Source organism: Vidua macroura, chromosome 5, assembly GCF_024509145.1.
Source record: "Vidua macroura isolate BioBank_ID:100142 chromosome 5, ASM2450914v1, whole genome shotgun sequence".
Classification (NCBI taxonomy): Eukaryota; Metazoa; Chordata; class Aves; order Passeriformes; family Viduidae; genus Vidua; species Vidua macroura.
This window is the reverse complement of record NC_071575.1, coordinates 47,151,817-47,168,746: the sequence shown is the minus strand read 5'-3', so window position 1 is coordinate 47,168,746 and position 16,930 is coordinate 47,151,817. Positions and strand designations below refer to the sequence as shown.

Genomic DNA, 16,930 nt, shown 5'->3' with positions numbered 1-16,930 from the left:
GGTTAGCCTGAGATTTTGGGGTTTCTTTATTTCTTCCATGGGTAATTTAAACTAAGCAATATTAAGATACCTTTATACAGTGCAAGAAAACAGACTTGTTTAGGCTGAAGTGGCAGAGATGTAGCAGGTACCCAAAAACTGAAATAGTAATACAGTTTTGCAGCAAGCAGTGGTTTCTTAGTCTGTAATGAAAGAAAATGCTCCAATATTATCTGATCTTTCTGAAGATTAGGTGTGGTTACTCTTAACAGGTATCACTGGGAACCAAGGGGATGCACACACCTACTTTGAATACAGTCTGGGAACTGAAGTGGGTGGGAGACTTTCACGTTTTGTCATGCTGTTTATTTTGTCTGAATTGGAAAATGAATTTAAATCTCTTAACTCCCACTTCAACATTTTGTTGATTTTTTTTTTTCCCCAGAGACAATCACTTCATCTTTCCTTTGAATATCTATTTTCAAGGATAAGTTATCAGCATCTCTGGAGATAGCTAAGATATTATGTGCTTAGAATGTGTTGCCTACAATGGAATTATCTATATCAAATAAAAAGACTGAGAAAGTAGGGGGAAAGTGACTGCTGTTTGTTTTGAATCAATGTCTTTCTAGGGACTTGAATGTGACCATTCACTGATTAGCTCCTGATGTCATTTGAAGGAGCTGCAAAGCATGAAGTAGTGAACATTTTGTTATCATGAGAAACTAGACATTGCAATTGCTATCCATTGTACGGAATGAAAGCTGTTCTGGTCTACATTTACACTGTAATACTGCAACTGAATTCCTGAATTAATTAGCACAGGGGAAAGAATTATTTTTCTTTATTGAACAGTTGGTGTTTAAAATAAAATCCTCAGAAGCCAAGGTATATACTCAAGTAGGTCTTTCTTCTGAATCAGATGGATGCTGCCAGTTAATTACTTCTGTAGCTGTATTTCAGTTTGGCCCAAGACAAGGCATTTCAGATTTGGAAGTTAGGTGGCCACATTGAAGCACAAACCTGGACTAATGAGTTCTGCTGGGGGCCTGGCAATGAGGCTTCTCTTTAAAGAGATTGTAGCTGACACTCAGCTGAGCAGGCATTTATAACTGAGTTCTGCCAGTTTCTGGGTGATTTCTTCAACCGTGAATCTATTATATAAAATGTGATGGCTACTACCTTTCCTCTGCTGTCTTCAGTCATCTTAATTTCTTCTCCAAATGCATGACTGAATTCAGCACTGCCCAGTCCATTAGAGTCTGTCTGGAGTGAGTCTTTTGAGAGCCTTTATGACTTGTTCAGGGAACCTCTGGCTATAGTGAGGTTTTTGAACTCCAAAAGAGGCATCCAGATGTTTTAGAGCACCTGTAGGATTAGCTACCTGTGAGCTAAAAGTCTGAATAATGCTGTGGTTTAGACATACAAAATCCATTTACTACATGATTGAGCTAACCTGAACATTGTTCTAAGCCTGCTGTTTGTCTCTGAAGAACTCTGGTCCTCTTGATCAATATTCTCTTACTCCTCAGGTGCCCAAGATTAAAAGTAATTAAATACACCCCCTTTTCCCCCCACCAAATAAAACAAAGCAAACTATAATTGTTCAGGTGAGCTCAGGTGTTAGGCTATATTAGCATGGATAGACAGAAACCTTTTTATAGTTTCCCTTTGTTGTTTAACCCCCTTAGTACTTTGTACAAATAGTCAAGCATCTTGGCTATGCTTTGGGATCTGTAAGAACAGGGATTCAATTCTACCTAGATTTAGCCAGAATATATTTGAGTAGCTTTTTCATTCTGAGTGTTTGTTCTGTGCATTGTGCTGGAAATGTGGGGGCGGGGGAGAGGGAGGCATGCATCAGAAGGCAAGGCTGAACTTTTTTCAACCAACCACATTGATGTCAGTTTGTATAAGTGTTTTGAGTGTATCAACTCAACTCATGATTAGAAATTGTGTGTTTATAATGAACATGCCAATGCAATTTTAAAGAAAATGTGTAAGTCAAATACAGATAAGAACGATCTGTTTTGAAAGAGAAGTTATACTTCTATTGTTTTTCTAGAGGAGCTATCAGTAATTATTTTGTTGAATCTAGGTTGAAATGTTCCTTTTTAACATAGGGTTGAAACAAAGTAGAAAATAAAAATCCCTGATGTAATTAAGGTTCAGTAATGTGACAGGGTCTACTCTTATTTCTTACTAGACACAAAAACTTCTATTAGAAGGAACTTAAGGGGTTCAAAAATTAATTAAGGTATTCTGTATGGAAAACAGAGGTGCCAGCTTAGTGCTTCAGCATTTGCTGGTTAAGGATGGCCTTATCATCTGCCTGCTAGCAATGAAAGATAGTCAGCCTCTGATTGTGAGGGAAAGACATCTGACTGCCTCCTTAAGAGAAGTGAGTTTAACATTCATATTAGGGTGCAAGATGAAGATCAGTATTTGCTCCTCAGTTCCAGCAGAGCACAGCTTCATGTAGGTCAAATTTGCTTGGAGAATTGCATCTGTGACATCCCCGAGCCTGTAAGGAGTAGAGCTGGAGTGTATAGCTAGTGCAGTTGGCATGTAGGAGTTCCTGAGTGCTGTTACAGGTTTGAGATTTGGATGTAGGAGGTTTTAGGGACTGAGCATGCTCAGGGTAGATGAAGGTCAGTGGAGCTGACAGACAGAAGGTTCAGAGATGCTCTAAAAGCTCAAAGGATATGGATGTGGGAATTTTCAAAGCTTTCTAAATAAACCATAACTGAGTACATTTTCAGGGAGACTGCTGAAATATCTCCATGGACATGTCATCCACCTGAGCATCTGTACCAAAGTAAAAAAGTGACACAACTCTGTGGATAAATATTTCCTTGCACACTCTTATAGGGAAAATGTGGAAATTCATCCTAAGAGATAAATATTTGATAAACTTAAGCAATGAAAAACAGAAGCCTGTAGCAGAATTATATAAAGAATAATAATAATAAAGAAAATTATATTGTATAGTTTTACTGACAGCTTCACTTACATTAACACTTTGAAATCTTTCGTCTTCAATGCATAATATGTATTTACATTAGCAGAGCAGTTTTAAATAAAATAATCTTATGACACTTTAAGCTAATGGAATTGTGCATGTGCATGATACTATGTTCTCAGAAAGAAATATTAAGTGAAGAGGGGGAATCAGTTTATTAAAACCCCTCCTCTATTCTTAAATTTCATACTTTCTGAAATATTAGAGAAGAGAGGCGAAAAAGAAAAATCTTTTTTAAAAAATAAGAAGGTATATTGAGCTGATGAATATTGTTTTCTAGGAGCACCTTTAAATTCCTCCTTTTTCTCCTGAAGACATATCAGCATGAAGTGAATATATTAATTTTATAGAAGAGTTGTGTTAAGTCTTTGGGATATTAATATGTTCTGAAAATTAGGTATTTGACATATTTTTAACCTGATGCAGCTAATATAAAAATCATTTGTTTTGTCAATGCTTCCTGGAGTAGAATTCCACTTTTTGGTCCTTATCCTAGGTAAGACATTGTTTGTAAATTGCACTTTTTGGGAGGGTGTTTGTAAAAGAAAATCTAACTATCAAAGATGTTGCTAAGGTATTAAGGTACTGGTAAAAGCAGAGAGGTTGTCATAGTAACAGTTAAAAATAAACAGTAACATTTTTCTGGCTTGTTTTTTTTTTTCAGTCTGCTGAAGAAAATTGAGCGGGAAACATGGAGGGAAAGTGGTGTTTCATTAATTGCCACTGTGACTCGCCTCATGGAGAGGCTCCTGGACTACAGGTGAGTGGTTATCACAATTTAGAGGTAGGATTGTCATCTTTGAAATATTAGGAAACAAGTACAGTTATCTTGCTCAAGTGGTGACTGCACATGGATACACGGATACAGCTGCTGGAAGTGCTCAGGATCTCTGACAGCAGTTGCTTAGTCAACAGGAAAATGCAACTGGCAGGATGAAAACAACCAAGTAGACTCCCCATGGTAAAAAATCCAGTGATGTGCTTGAGTTTGATGTCAAGGGATGTAGTAACTTTTGGCAGTAGGTTGGTGACTCAAGTCTGTCTGAAGACACAGAGCTCAGTGCTAATCACCTGACAGTTGTTTTACACAATATGTAAAATTCTTATTACTGTGTCAATCATGCTTAGTTGTAGTGTCAGCTGGGACAGTAAGTGTGTATACAAAGACATGGATCTCTGTATGAACACCTCACATTTGACTGCAGCATGTGATCAAAAGAGAGAGAAATGAGAGACACGTACTCTCTTTCAGGAGTGTGAGACTAAAAGCAATTTTCCCAGTCACTTGTGAGCCTGTGTAGAGGCTTCACATTTCAGCTTAGTCCTCCTTATTGCCACCAACTGTAGAACTGTCCAGGGCTTAATTGTGAGCTTTTCGCCCTGACTCTGTAGGGACACATGGTGAGACCTAGTACTGCACTTGCTGTCGTCACCGATAGTTTGAAAAGAAAAGTATGTCATCACCAAAGAGACTGAACTTTTAATTTCTAGAAGCATGGCACTGCTATTTCTCTTCAGGGATCAGCTGGATTACATCCTCTAGGACGCAGTCTTCCAAAACAGTGGTGTGCTGTTAGTTATGAGAGTATTTGGGGCAATTGTTTAGCTCATATATGCAAGAATGTTTTAAAGTTATGTTAAATTTTTTAGTGATTATGTGATGATGTCTGCCTGTTATTCTTTTATTTCAGCATGGTTATACTGGCTACTTTTTTTCCTTGTGTGATAAAAAAAGGTCACATAGTAATGACAGAGCCAGAAAGAAAACATTTACTTTCTTGACAATTGAGGTATTCAGTGTACTACAAAAGGAGGCATGAAATCTCTTAGCTACTTGGGTCAGCTGTTCAGCTAAATGCAATCCTTTCAGTCAGCTTGCCAAGTGAAATATGTCTGTTTTGTGAGGTGTGCTTCACTGTAAAACAATAAACATCATTCTTTTTGACTGTCATTACTTTCTGCTTTAGGGACTGCATGAAAATGGGAGAAGTGGATGGCAAAAAGATTGGCTGCACTGTTAGCCTTTTGGTTTGTATAATATTTTCTCTTTCCCTTTTTGATTTTAGTTAAGCAAATACACATTTGAATAGGACATACTTTGCTTCTTATTGCAATTTGAGTGGAATTTGACAGAGTAACACTACACTTAGAATCACTGATTATGTTTTCCCGGCTGAGATTGATACAGTAGGGAGATAGTCTTCCATGCCATTTCGTAGCTTGGTTCCTGAAAGGTTTCCAAAACTGCATTATACAGTTTTAAGTCTCTTCCTACTGGATAAACTTCACCAAAGTACTTTCTAAGTTTAATTAGTCTCTTGAATTTGTAGAAACAAACATGCACTTCCTCCTCTCCCAAACCCAACAAAACCTACATGATATCTCTTGTTTCTTTTCTTCCAAAAACTGATGCAAGTTGGTTCTTCTAACATATAATATGGGATATCTTGTGAATACTGTGGGCTGACTATTCTCTCCCCAGTAGAAGAGACAGAAATGCTGCTCAAGACCTCCTGTTTTCATGCTATCATTATTACCACAAACCAAGAGTGCTAAACCATAGTATGAAAAAGATGCCATTTTTGTTTACAAGATTTTGATTCTAGGCCAGTTTCCACTGACAAGTTTGTTGACTTCTGTTAACCTTGGAAAGTGTCCATTTTCATGGTGAATCTTTTGAAAGGCTGTATTTTTAGCCAGAGAGGAAAAATAAAAAAAATAAGCTGACTTGTAATTCTGCATTTTTGACGTCAGTGAAACAATTTGGTGTCACTTGTAAATAGCAGTTATACATAAGAGAACAAAGGATTTCTTCAGTAGGAAAATAGTGCTCTAAATAGGGATGATATTTACTATGAAGCCATAAAGCAGCTGGCTTGCTGTCAAAATATCTGACATGATCTGAATTCTGTAAAGCACCTGGATTATTTTCATCCCTAAGGAGTTTTTAATCTATTATTAGCAAAGCATCCAAGATTTATACCAAAAAAGAAATTAAAATATTTTAAAATCCCAAAACACCATATTACTTTTTAATGGGATTTTCAATGACTCATGCAGGCTAAGGTGGATTTCATATCCTAATAATTTTCAAAGAAATTTTTAATAGTCTTGCACAACAGAGAGACAACGAATGCTAAATTTTCTCAAATCAGTTTAAAAAATATTTTCTCTATAAAGTTTTTCTTTTTTATGTTTTCATAGTATTCCTCCCACCTTTTTCCTTGATAATAACTCAATTTAGAAAACAGTGGCACAGAATATAAATACTGTACATTAGGAGAAAAACTGCTTAGAGTTCAAAATAACCATTTAATAATAGAACAGAAGTTGTTAATTGCTAATGAGAACCAGTGCTTAGACTTTTCTAGCCTATAAATTTTTATTAACCAAAGCAAATTATCCTGAATATGGAATATGTCTAGCAGGAGGACTTAAGCTGCATGTCCATTGTGAACGTGGCAGTACTTGTGAACAGTGCTATAGGCTTGTGCTCCTCTTCCTGTTACTTTTTCATACTTTGCTTTATTGCTTGCAAATAGATAAAGAATGTTTTGAACTAAGAATTATGGTATTGCAGACCATATTTTATCCATGTAACAACAAATAGTAGTTATATGTTCAGAAATCAAATTTATGCATGTATTTCTAGAATATTATGTTTGAAGTCTTTTATTTGTAACCATTATAATAAATTTATTAACTGCTGTGTTTTATTACAAAATTCAATTTTATTTCAGAATTTTTACAAGACTGAACTGAACAAGGAAGAGATGTATATTCGCTATATTCATAAGCTCTATGACCTACATCTGAAAGCACAAAACTTCACAGGTAACTGAATACAAACTAGAAAAAGATATTTAGGACTGGTCTGTGGTTTGCAGTCCTTTGCAACCCTGTAAGATGTATCCTCAGTGCAGAACATACCAGCCCAGGCAACAGCTGAGTTTCCTTGCCTAATTGATATCTCAAAATACTGCTTTTTTCAGACCCATGGCACTAGTATTTGCTGAGCCATGGTGAACATAAATGACTTCTATCGATACCCATTAGCAATAAATGTGTGATACGGTCATTTTTCACCCAAAACTAGTAAAGCTTGGAGGAAGCTTTTATGAGTTCATTTAATGGTATCTGAGCCTATACATTTTTTTTAATGCTCCTGGCTGTCTGTTTGGTGAAGTGTCTCCACACATCTGTGTTTCAGAACCTCATTTTTGGGTTGAAAAAAGGAATAAAAGAAAGAAGACCCATATCACTTACTCATGATGAGGTAGAGACCCTAAAACCTGTGACAAGTATTGCAATGTCATGATGTCTTTCTAAATCTTCACATACCACATTTGCAGTACTATTGTCCAAGATTTCTCTAATTTTGTGCCAAGGATGGTTGTTATCTTTTACATGAAGAAATAAGAAGATATTGTGCATGTTGTTTATACAGCTAAACACACACTTCATTGGGGAGCTACATGCCATCAGTAAGTGCTAGAGAAGATGAAATCAGTATCCTTTTAAATCACACTGTCTTTGCCAGAATATTTTACTGACCTTATAATACCTCCATCTTTTCCCCAGTGTTTGCAATTGCATATGTTCAAAATTTCTAGATTTTGATTCTTCTTAAAAGCAGGTTAGTTGGCTAGGGGTCTCTAGTAAACAGCTTACAGGTACCTGGTGTCACAGCAACTTTCCTTATGCTTTTCTGCTATCCATGAGAAAGATAAGATTGTTCACTTGGAATTTCCACACTCCCTTTGCAGTTCATGGATTTAAATGTGGACTAGATAGCATGATACGTTAAGGAGAGAATTTAGTTTCCTCATGTGACCTGGCAATAGTAAGTCACAAGAGAATTTTGATTATCAAGAAGTCTCTTTGCCACAGCTGGCTTTTGTATCAAGCTATTATTTTGGATAATAGATCTTAGTAACTCTTTGAGCAGTGTTGAGTTCCCTTTATGCACTGGGTACTATTATGTGTCCAGTTTATCTTCAACTGTGATATGAACCTAATTTTTAAATTTTTTTTGCCATCCATTCTGATTTTAAACAGTACTTTGCTCAAAATTTATTTCCACGACTTTGTTGTATTTCCTATGTGTATATTATCAGTCTGTGTGATTTTTGTGTTCTTTACTGTGGTAGATTTCACTGCTTCCTGTTTTTTCTTTTTATTATTTTAAATTTTCTGCTGTAAGAGCCTTAATAAGACTTGTCTCACACCCATAATTATTAAACAGACTTGTGTAGTCCATTGCCTTGCCTTATCAGAGGCAATACAGACTTTTGGAAATCAGCTGGTCTAGAGAATTTGGGATTAGGAAAATAAGTTTGATACTTCAGCAGCATTCCTACATGTTGCAGCATTAGTTTTCTAATGGCATCATTTCACCCTAGGGATGAAATGTTTTTTCTCTCATTTCCATAATATGATTTACTGGACTGTTTCTAAAAATGCTCTGTTAAAAAAAAAAAAAAGTTATCTTTATACAAAACATTACTTCAAATCTTTCTTTACACAGCACTCAGTTACAGCTATAAATATACCTCTCTTGAGGCCGAATCACATAAATGCACTGATTCCTTGTATCCCCTCAGTCCCCTCAGTCAATGAGACTTTTTACTTATCCACCTTAAAAATGTCTAGTGTTTTGAATATTTCCTGGATAAATTGAATTTTCCACATCGTAAGCCAACCCTGTTTATCTTTCCTCAGTGCTTTGATGCAAGTCAGTAGTTACAGATTTCTCCCTGAGGTACCAGTATTTTATTTGTTGTGCTTGCCAGTGCCAGACATAGGATGCTGGGTGGAGGAACCCTTCAGACTTGTAATCCAGTATGGTCATTCTTATTTTAGAAACCTTCTGTATAACTTTATTGTAATGTAAGAAAACTACATTGCTATGGCAGACAAAAATTTGTTAAGGACTTAGATGCCAAGTTTAGAAAGGAAAGGTCATGGTGAGCTATCCTGATCAACTACTTATGTTCTACTATCTTTTGCTTCCTTATGATTTTGAATAATTTATTATGAGCTTCATGGATTTTTAAAATTGTTATATAGATGTGCTTCATATCTTGAGTACAAAAATGTAGCTTGAAACTATGACAAAGGTGGTTACCAGTCAAGCAGCCTGAGAACTGCTGAGTGTGATACCAGAATTAAGGTTGTCTGTACAACTCGAGCTGGTTTTCCTTGCGTGGGTGTATCACAGCACAGCACCAGTTTGCACCACGCTTAGCATTTTACAACACTGGGGTTCAAGGCACTCTCTCACACAAATATCTGCTGCGGTGATGCTTTTTCGTCCACAGGTTCTTAGTTGTATGTGTAGTAGAATGCTACTGCTAGAAAAAATACTGTAAAATTTGGCTTAAGTTGCCTGTCTTACAGGAACTCATATGGCAGAGGCAGAAGTAGGATATGGTTGTCTGGGGTAAACTTAGCTTTACACAAAAAGTACTTTAGTACTTTATTGTTATTTTTTTGCCTTATGTACAACCTATAAAATCTGCAATAAAAGAAGTCCAGTAGGGAACTTCTTTCTCCAATGCAGTACATCTCCAGAACATGGCCCATCTTTGTGCTGACTCACTCATTCAAACTGGTCCTGTGAGTGGCAACATAAACTGTGAATACTAACTTGGAAACCAATACTACACATGCTCAGTTAGCCAAACTGAATTGTTGTAGCCAGTAGTAATTCTGGTGCTTTGTTATTTACCAAAGGCTGACATTCCAATAAAAATATTAATTTAATATTATTTTAGTGTACTGTTTCTGAGGAATTCCTGAAATCAAAGTAAAAAAAAAATTATGTTCCCAGATAATGTCTGCTGATTAATGTAAATATTACTACACAGCTCTCTGAGTAGAAACCAACAACCAGTTTGATTCCTGCCAAACCAAAAACTAAATAAAATTTTAAAAATTAAAAAAAGAAAAACATTAGATTTCTAAATTGCTTGTTATGGTCAGCTGGTAAGGCTCAGCTATCAGGGATTTATTTCTCTGTGGATGGAGTGGATTCTATTAAGCACATATCTGGCTCCCTGTTTTCCTCCCAGCCCTGATCTCTTTTGGACTGTGTCCACAATCTTGCCATCTTTCCTCTTTCACTATTGCTGTTCCTCATCCCCCAATCCTTGTTCCTTTTTTCAGACAGCAAAGTCATTGAGAGTTTCTCCTTAACAGTACGGAAGACTGGGGCTAAGCAGGAAATGGTTACTTAATTTCTGTCTCCTTTGTATTTTCAGACTCCAGGAGAAGTGTCCCAGTGACTCCACTTTAAATATTGTGTGAAAATTTTAAGCTATTTTTGTTATAGCTGTAATAGTAACTCTGTCCAAAACCACCACTACCATCTGCCTAATACTCAAAATAAATCAATTAACCATTAGAAAGGTATCTCTCAAGAAAAGCATTCACATCTCTGTGTACCTTGTCTGTTTTATGCGTTTGGTGTTGATAAGCACCATGCTGTAATTTGTCTTGCAGAAGCTGCCTACACACTCCTGCTGTACGACGAGCTGCTGGAGTGGTCTGATCGGCCGCTCAGGGAATTTCTCAACTACCCCATGCAAACAGAGTGGCAGCGTAAGGAGTGTCTCCATCTGACCATCATTCAAAATTTTGATAGGGGAAAGGTAAAATAGTCCTGTTTTACTGAGTGGATCTGGGAAGGGTAATTTAATCATTTTAGGGTATTAGTTCCAGGGATGCACTCTTTTCTTGTATTGAGGGGAAGTGTTTCTCCTTGCTTGATTAAGCAATTACCTAGCGATGCAGTATGTTTCTTCTAGTATGTTTCTTCTAATCCTGTGGTTGTATCCTAGAAATCCCCCACTTACATATGAGAATAATTTTCACTTGCGTAGCAGTTGGCTTTGTAACTGTCAAAGCACTTTATAAAAGGTGGTATCATTTTTCCTCATTTTAAAGGTGGTGAAAATGAGCTTTATAAAGCTAATGAAATTCACTTAGTGAACAAGTGAGAATTCTAAAGGTTATGTTTACACCTTACAATACCATGTTGTATCTCTTAAAAACTAAAAATGAATTTGTTGGGGAGATCACAGTTCATTGTCAGTACTGCAAATGCCTATTCTGAATTAAGCAAATGTAGTTATCCTGTAGTCTAAAATTTTATATGCACATAGTGCTCTGATTCGTCTTATTGATAAACAAGCAATACATTACAATTTTGTGTAGCTAGTGTAAAGGAAGCCTAATAAATGTAATCAACTGGATGTTGATCATCATATTTTTCAAACAATTCTGTAATTATATTATATAGTTTAACTTGCTTGGTGCAATGAAGTACTTGTACAACCTAAAAAAAATTAAGGAAGATGTATTAAAAGTACAATTTTATAATGTAAAAATCATACTGTGTTGAATCCATCTCATATAGCGTCAAAAGAGTTGTCCATCACTCTTGCAATGACTTACATTTTCTGCATAGTGCCAAAAGAATAATTTGTTAAATAAGTCTCTAAATATATTTTTAATTCTTCAAAGAATTCATTGGTATTACTCAGAAGCATGTTTAGTGGACAGTTTGTTCAAATATTTTCAGTAACAACAAGACTTAGAACAGACCACTAATAAATCACAAATTGTCAAACAGTTGCTTTGAATTACTGAACACTCTTTATTTGCTTGCAGTGTTGGGAAAATGGCATTATCTTATGCAGGAAAATTGCAGAACAATATGAGAGCTACTATGACTACAGAAACCTCAGCAAGATGAGGGTAATGTACTTGAATACTTTTCATGAATCAGGAATCCAAAAGCTTTTTAATTTAGGTTATAAAATATTACTGAGGAAATTAAATTTATCACAGAATAGTCCTTAAGTTTGGTTTGCACTCTTATTTTTACCCTGAGAGGTTTATTCTACAATAAGGATTATAGAAAAAGAGTGTGAGCTTTTTGAAGAAAAATGAGAAAATCCTATCCACATAGAGCAGTTTGGATTAGAAGCCTTAAAGATGATCTAGTTCCAGCCCCCCTGCTAGACACCTTCCACTAGACCGGGTTGCTTTATTTTATTATAAAATTAATGTTCTTACAATATTTGTATCTGTACAGCATCCTTTTTGTGTACATGCTTATGCAGAAAAATAATAATACTAATTCACTTTCATTAGTTTCCTACAGTTTATCCAAGGAATGTGCTGTGTGCAGTCCTTCACTAGGAGCAGCAGCATGTCTTTGCAGTTGTAATTGCAAGCAAAGCCACAGGCAATGCACACCTTTACTTTTTTTTTTAAATTTACTGCTTAAAAATATGGTCTGTTTAATATTACATAGTAAAAATGAATCTTTCTTGTTGTTTCTTTCATTTTAGAACTCTAAACATTGTTTCTCTTTCATTCAGATAATGTATTTTACAAATTATTAGTATTCTTTTCTTACCTGCTTCTGATAGATTCAATTTTGTATTACAACTCCCCTTTTAAATTTCCTGTACATGTAGGATGCTTGTTGCTGGGACTGAGTGAAGTCCCTTTAATCCAGAGCTGCTTAATAACATTATGCAAAATTCTCAACAAATAGCTATGTGGCAGGACTCTGTTATCTCCTTATTCCATATATATTTTGATATGTCAATGGCAGAATCCTATAAGCAAAACCAAACTGACTATCATCACGTTAAGAAAATTATTCGTTTATGCATGTTTAATTAATTGTACTGAATGTGTTTTGTGTTTGAAATATTCTTTTGCTGTATCTGTGCCACCAATGTTAATCCAAAAACAGAGGTGTGGGGATTTCTCATAGCAGTATAATTAGGCAGCTATTGATATCATATGCATACTAAATAGCTGTGTTACCTAAAATAGGGCTAAGACTGTGTTTGGCTTTTTCCACAGTACTAAAAACTTTGCTGAAAATATCCTCAGAAAAGGGGGACTTTGATATTTAGATCCCTTTGTGTCAGTGTTATGAGTAAAATAAAAAACAGATGTATTGATCAAAAATTATGCTAATTGTTATTGGGACATTTTAAAGGAGCTCATATTTGATGCTTAAATCATTGGAATCTGGTGTGATTTGCATACAACTGCCTTGAATATGGAAATTAGACTTTGCTGATTTAACTGACCATATTACTGCCATGTGTTTGGGTGATTAGCAGATTACTGGGTCATATGTTTCAAACTGTCTTTCTATTTTACCCCTTTAATATCAGTACTTCATATTTTAAAGGGTTTATTTTTTAATTCTTGGAAACTTTCAGATCCCTAAGAGGTATAATTACTTAATCTGATGCATTCAGAAACTTCTGGATGTCCTAGTTGTTGCTCAGAGATATATTGCAATTCCATTACCCCAGAGGTGAAAGACACTCCCTTTTGTGATAGCTTATGGTAAAAATGCACTTTCAAAAAAGACTAATTACATTTCTTCTCAATCTCACACAGATGATGGAAGCATCTCTGTATGACAAAATTATGGATCAACAGCGCTTGGAGCCAGAATTTTTCAGAGTTGGTTTCTATGGGAAAAAGTTCCCATTCTTCTTGAGGGTAAGTGAAATGAAAATAAACAGAATGGAGTAATGCTGTCATTCATAATCACTTTCACTGTGTTAAAATTTGTTCATACCATATGCAAGTTCTTATCCTGTGAGAAATTCTTTACCTTCATATTTCATAGTTAAGAAAAGGTCCTGACTAACGAAACAAATTCTAGGCTTCTAGAGTCCCACAGAAATACAATATTCATGTTTATATTGGAAACCATGCACCTACATTGTTCCACAGACCAATGGTTCATGGTAGTTTGTTGCCTTTCTCCTGTTCTGTTCCTGCTAGTGGGTACTCAGGGAAAGGCTGTCAGAAATAGTATCCATTGGTGGTGGGATAATTAGCAATTTAGCACTTAAGCAATTACATTCCCAAGTTCCTTTTTTAAAAATGACTTAGAAATTCCACATGCTGAATTTAATTGATTATGAATATACTAAAACTGACCAATAATAAGGTTATTACTCTTGATCATTGATTTGGAATTCTGAAGTTACTGAAGTGCCCTTGAAAATGTTAGTGGTGTTTACACTGTCCCTGTTCCACTGTCTGCAGTAGTTTAGCTGTATTGACTGCTACCATGGGAAGAGGACAGAATTCATCTTATTCATGGAGCAGCTGCAATCATAACCCAAGTTCCTCTTCCTGTGGTAATTAAAATAGGTGATGAAGGAGCCTCCTATGTGGTAGAGGCCTAAAAAGCCTGATTTGTCTTTGCCTTAGTGGTGGGGAAAATGACTATTTCAAACTGGTAAATATAGCATGAAACTCTCCCTTTTACAAGAAATGCTCAAAAAGAGTCTGATGGGAAGATAGTTCATGATATTACCTAATATTCATCTGAAGACAACTTCTGTATAAACCAATTTGAAAATATTCATTAGAAAGAGTTTAACTGATGGAGTAAAAGTTATGGAAAGAGTTGCACAAGAGTGCAGTACTTTGAAACCTTAGGTCTTTCACTGCTTATGCATCTTCTTATGAATTTTTCAAGTTAAACATACACAGCACGTATTTATGCTTGCAACACCAACAAGGACGATTTAATACATTTGATTTAAGTTTTTTTATGGCAAAGCAGTTTGTAAATCTGGTTATGTTTGCTGTAGAAGAAATAAAGACTAAACTTCATAATAAAGCTTTCGGATTTTAATTTGTAGTTGAACAATAATACAGTTACAGGGTTTTTTTTTGTAGCAATTCCCATGAAAGTCTCAATTCTCAGAATTCAATGCCAGGAGCATTCTTTTACTTTGTCTTGTAAAAACTGGATCATTTTAATTTTCCAGGCTGATAATTGATCAACATTTACAGGGTAAGGCAAATTGAATGCCTTTATAATTTTCTTATGCAATTTTTTTCTTCAGAATTGTATAACATCAGAACAAAGTTTCTTAGTTCCCCATGGGATTGACTTCAAACCCATTTCCTTTTCTAATCTGTTTGTTGGGTTATATTTCTGTTGCATATTTTATACAGTCTGATATATCATGTTAATTGCATACTTTGATCCACTAAGAAAAATTTCTCCCTTCAGATTTTTATCAAAATTTGAAGTGTAATTATTACATTTTTCCAGGCTTTTGAATAAAACATAACTTATATGATAAAATGTCCTTCTTCTAAGTAACCTGTTCTTTCTATATTCCTTATTTTTATTCTTGCCTTTTGTTTCTTATTTTTTCCCTTCTTTAAATGATGCAAAAGTTGCCTGTAAAATCTATATTTAAGAGCGTGTGTTTGGATCCTACTTATTTTCTGCAATTTGTTCTTGCTTTTTGTTTTCTTATTCCGTTCAGAATAAGGAATTTGTTTGCCGAGGACATGACTATGAAAGGCTGGAGGCCTTCCAGCAGCGAATGTTGAATGAGTTCCCACATGCCATTGCTATGCAACATGCTAATCAGCCAGATGAGACCATCTTTCAGGCAGAAGCACAGTGTATCCACATAATCACAAAATCATACTCTGCACTTACATTTTCTATGCTTTTAAAAAATGTAGGTACACCTATAGCCAATTTTGATCACATGGTGCCTCCACTGAAATAAATGGTAGGTGAGAATTTCCCTGCATTTTGTCCCAGTTCACTCTATTATGTTTAGAAGTTCCTTGTGTAATTTTGGTTCTATTTAAGAATTCCTTGACTTGTTATTGACATTATTTCTTTAGCTAAAAATACCTATAGAACTATCACCACTGTGATAATGGCGTAGCAGTTCAAGGTACAGTAATTTGACTTCTTACAATACAACATTATGTTAGCATGGCATGACATATTATGTAAGAATATATTTAATTAAATCCCTTTACTTTATGTACTATTTCATGTAAGTAGCTCTATTTCAAAAATAAAGACAAAATTTTCAACAAAACAGTACAAAGAAATCTCAAACAATCAAAAAATATCTCTGGTTCCTTTCCCAAACCATTAATAGTATAAAACCATTTCATGAGACACACTTTTTAAAGAATTTTTCTTCTGTAATGCTTCAGGAGTCAATATGCTTTGCTAATTTGAATAAAGTGGGATAGCCTTAACTCTTTACATATAGATTTGCAGATTTATGCAGTGACACCAATTCCAGAAAACCAGGAAGTTTTGCAGAGAGATGGCATTCCTGATAATATCAAGAGCTTTTACAAAGTAAATCACATCTGGCGATTCCGGTATGACAGACCATTTCACAAAGGGACCAAGGACAAGGAAAATGAATTCAAGGTAAAGTATCATGCCCTTTCCTGATCTACTGGACCTATGGATTTGTTTGTAACATCAACAAAAGCTGCCTTATTGAAATATCATCTGCATTTACATTATTCAGCTGAATGTGGTACATCAAATTCTCTTGAGGAGATGGTATCTCAGGTTTGACTATTTCACTTCTTATTTTTAACAAAATAGTATCAAAAATATATGGGAGATGCAGAGGTCTTGCTGTTTATGTGACTAAAATTGAAAAAAATCTTTTTTTGCATTGTGATGTATAGAAGGCAGAACTGGATAGAGCAGTCTCAGAAAAGTTTCTTAGGCAGATGGGAAAACATTTTTAAAGAGGTAGTCTGGGGTATGGATAGGATTGCCTAAAGCTATCTCTCTCTAGAGCAAGGGAGAGACAGTTTTGACTGAACTGCAGCATAATGACCTGTTCCTGTGATATCAAGACTAAAAAACTACCTCTGAACTTAGAGATTGTCTCAGGGAAAAGCAATAGTTCCTTATCTAATAGGTAAATATCTTCTGTTCCTTCTACTAAAAATGTCACAGAGAAAATAAATCTTTTGGCGTAATTTTAATTCTTACCCACTAGAAGCACATCCTGATGCTGAATATGTCCTGGTATTCAGACAGACAAAAAGAGTTATCCCATAACAATTTTGTTATAA

General features: G+C 35.3%; 1 protein-coding gene across 1 annotated transcript in view; it reads left to right on the top strand.

Moving 5' to 3' along the window:
• DOCK4 (dedicator of cytokinesis 4) overlaps nucleotides 1-16,930 on the top strand; it is a 218,492-nt gene that overhangs the window by 182,632 nt on the left and 18,930 nt on the right. Inside the window, exons 33-41 of the mRNA XM_053977046.1 lie at nucleotides 3,471-3,497; nucleotides 3,666-3,761; nucleotides 4,969-5,029; nucleotides 6,742-6,835; nucleotides 10,505-10,653; nucleotides 11,675-11,761; nucleotides 13,439-13,543; nucleotides 15,343-15,484; nucleotides 16,099-16,265. Coding sequence (XP_053833021.1) covers nucleotides 3,471-3,497; nucleotides 3,666-3,761; nucleotides 4,969-5,029; nucleotides 6,742-6,835; nucleotides 10,505-10,653; nucleotides 11,675-11,761; nucleotides 13,439-13,543; nucleotides 15,343-15,484; nucleotides 16,099-16,265 — 928 coding nt within the window. The remainder of the gene's footprint in view (nucleotides 1-3,470; nucleotides 3,498-3,665; nucleotides 3,762-4,968; nucleotides 5,030-6,741; nucleotides 6,836-10,504; nucleotides 10,654-11,674; nucleotides 11,762-13,438; nucleotides 13,544-15,342; nucleotides 15,485-16,098; nucleotides 16,266-16,930) is intronic.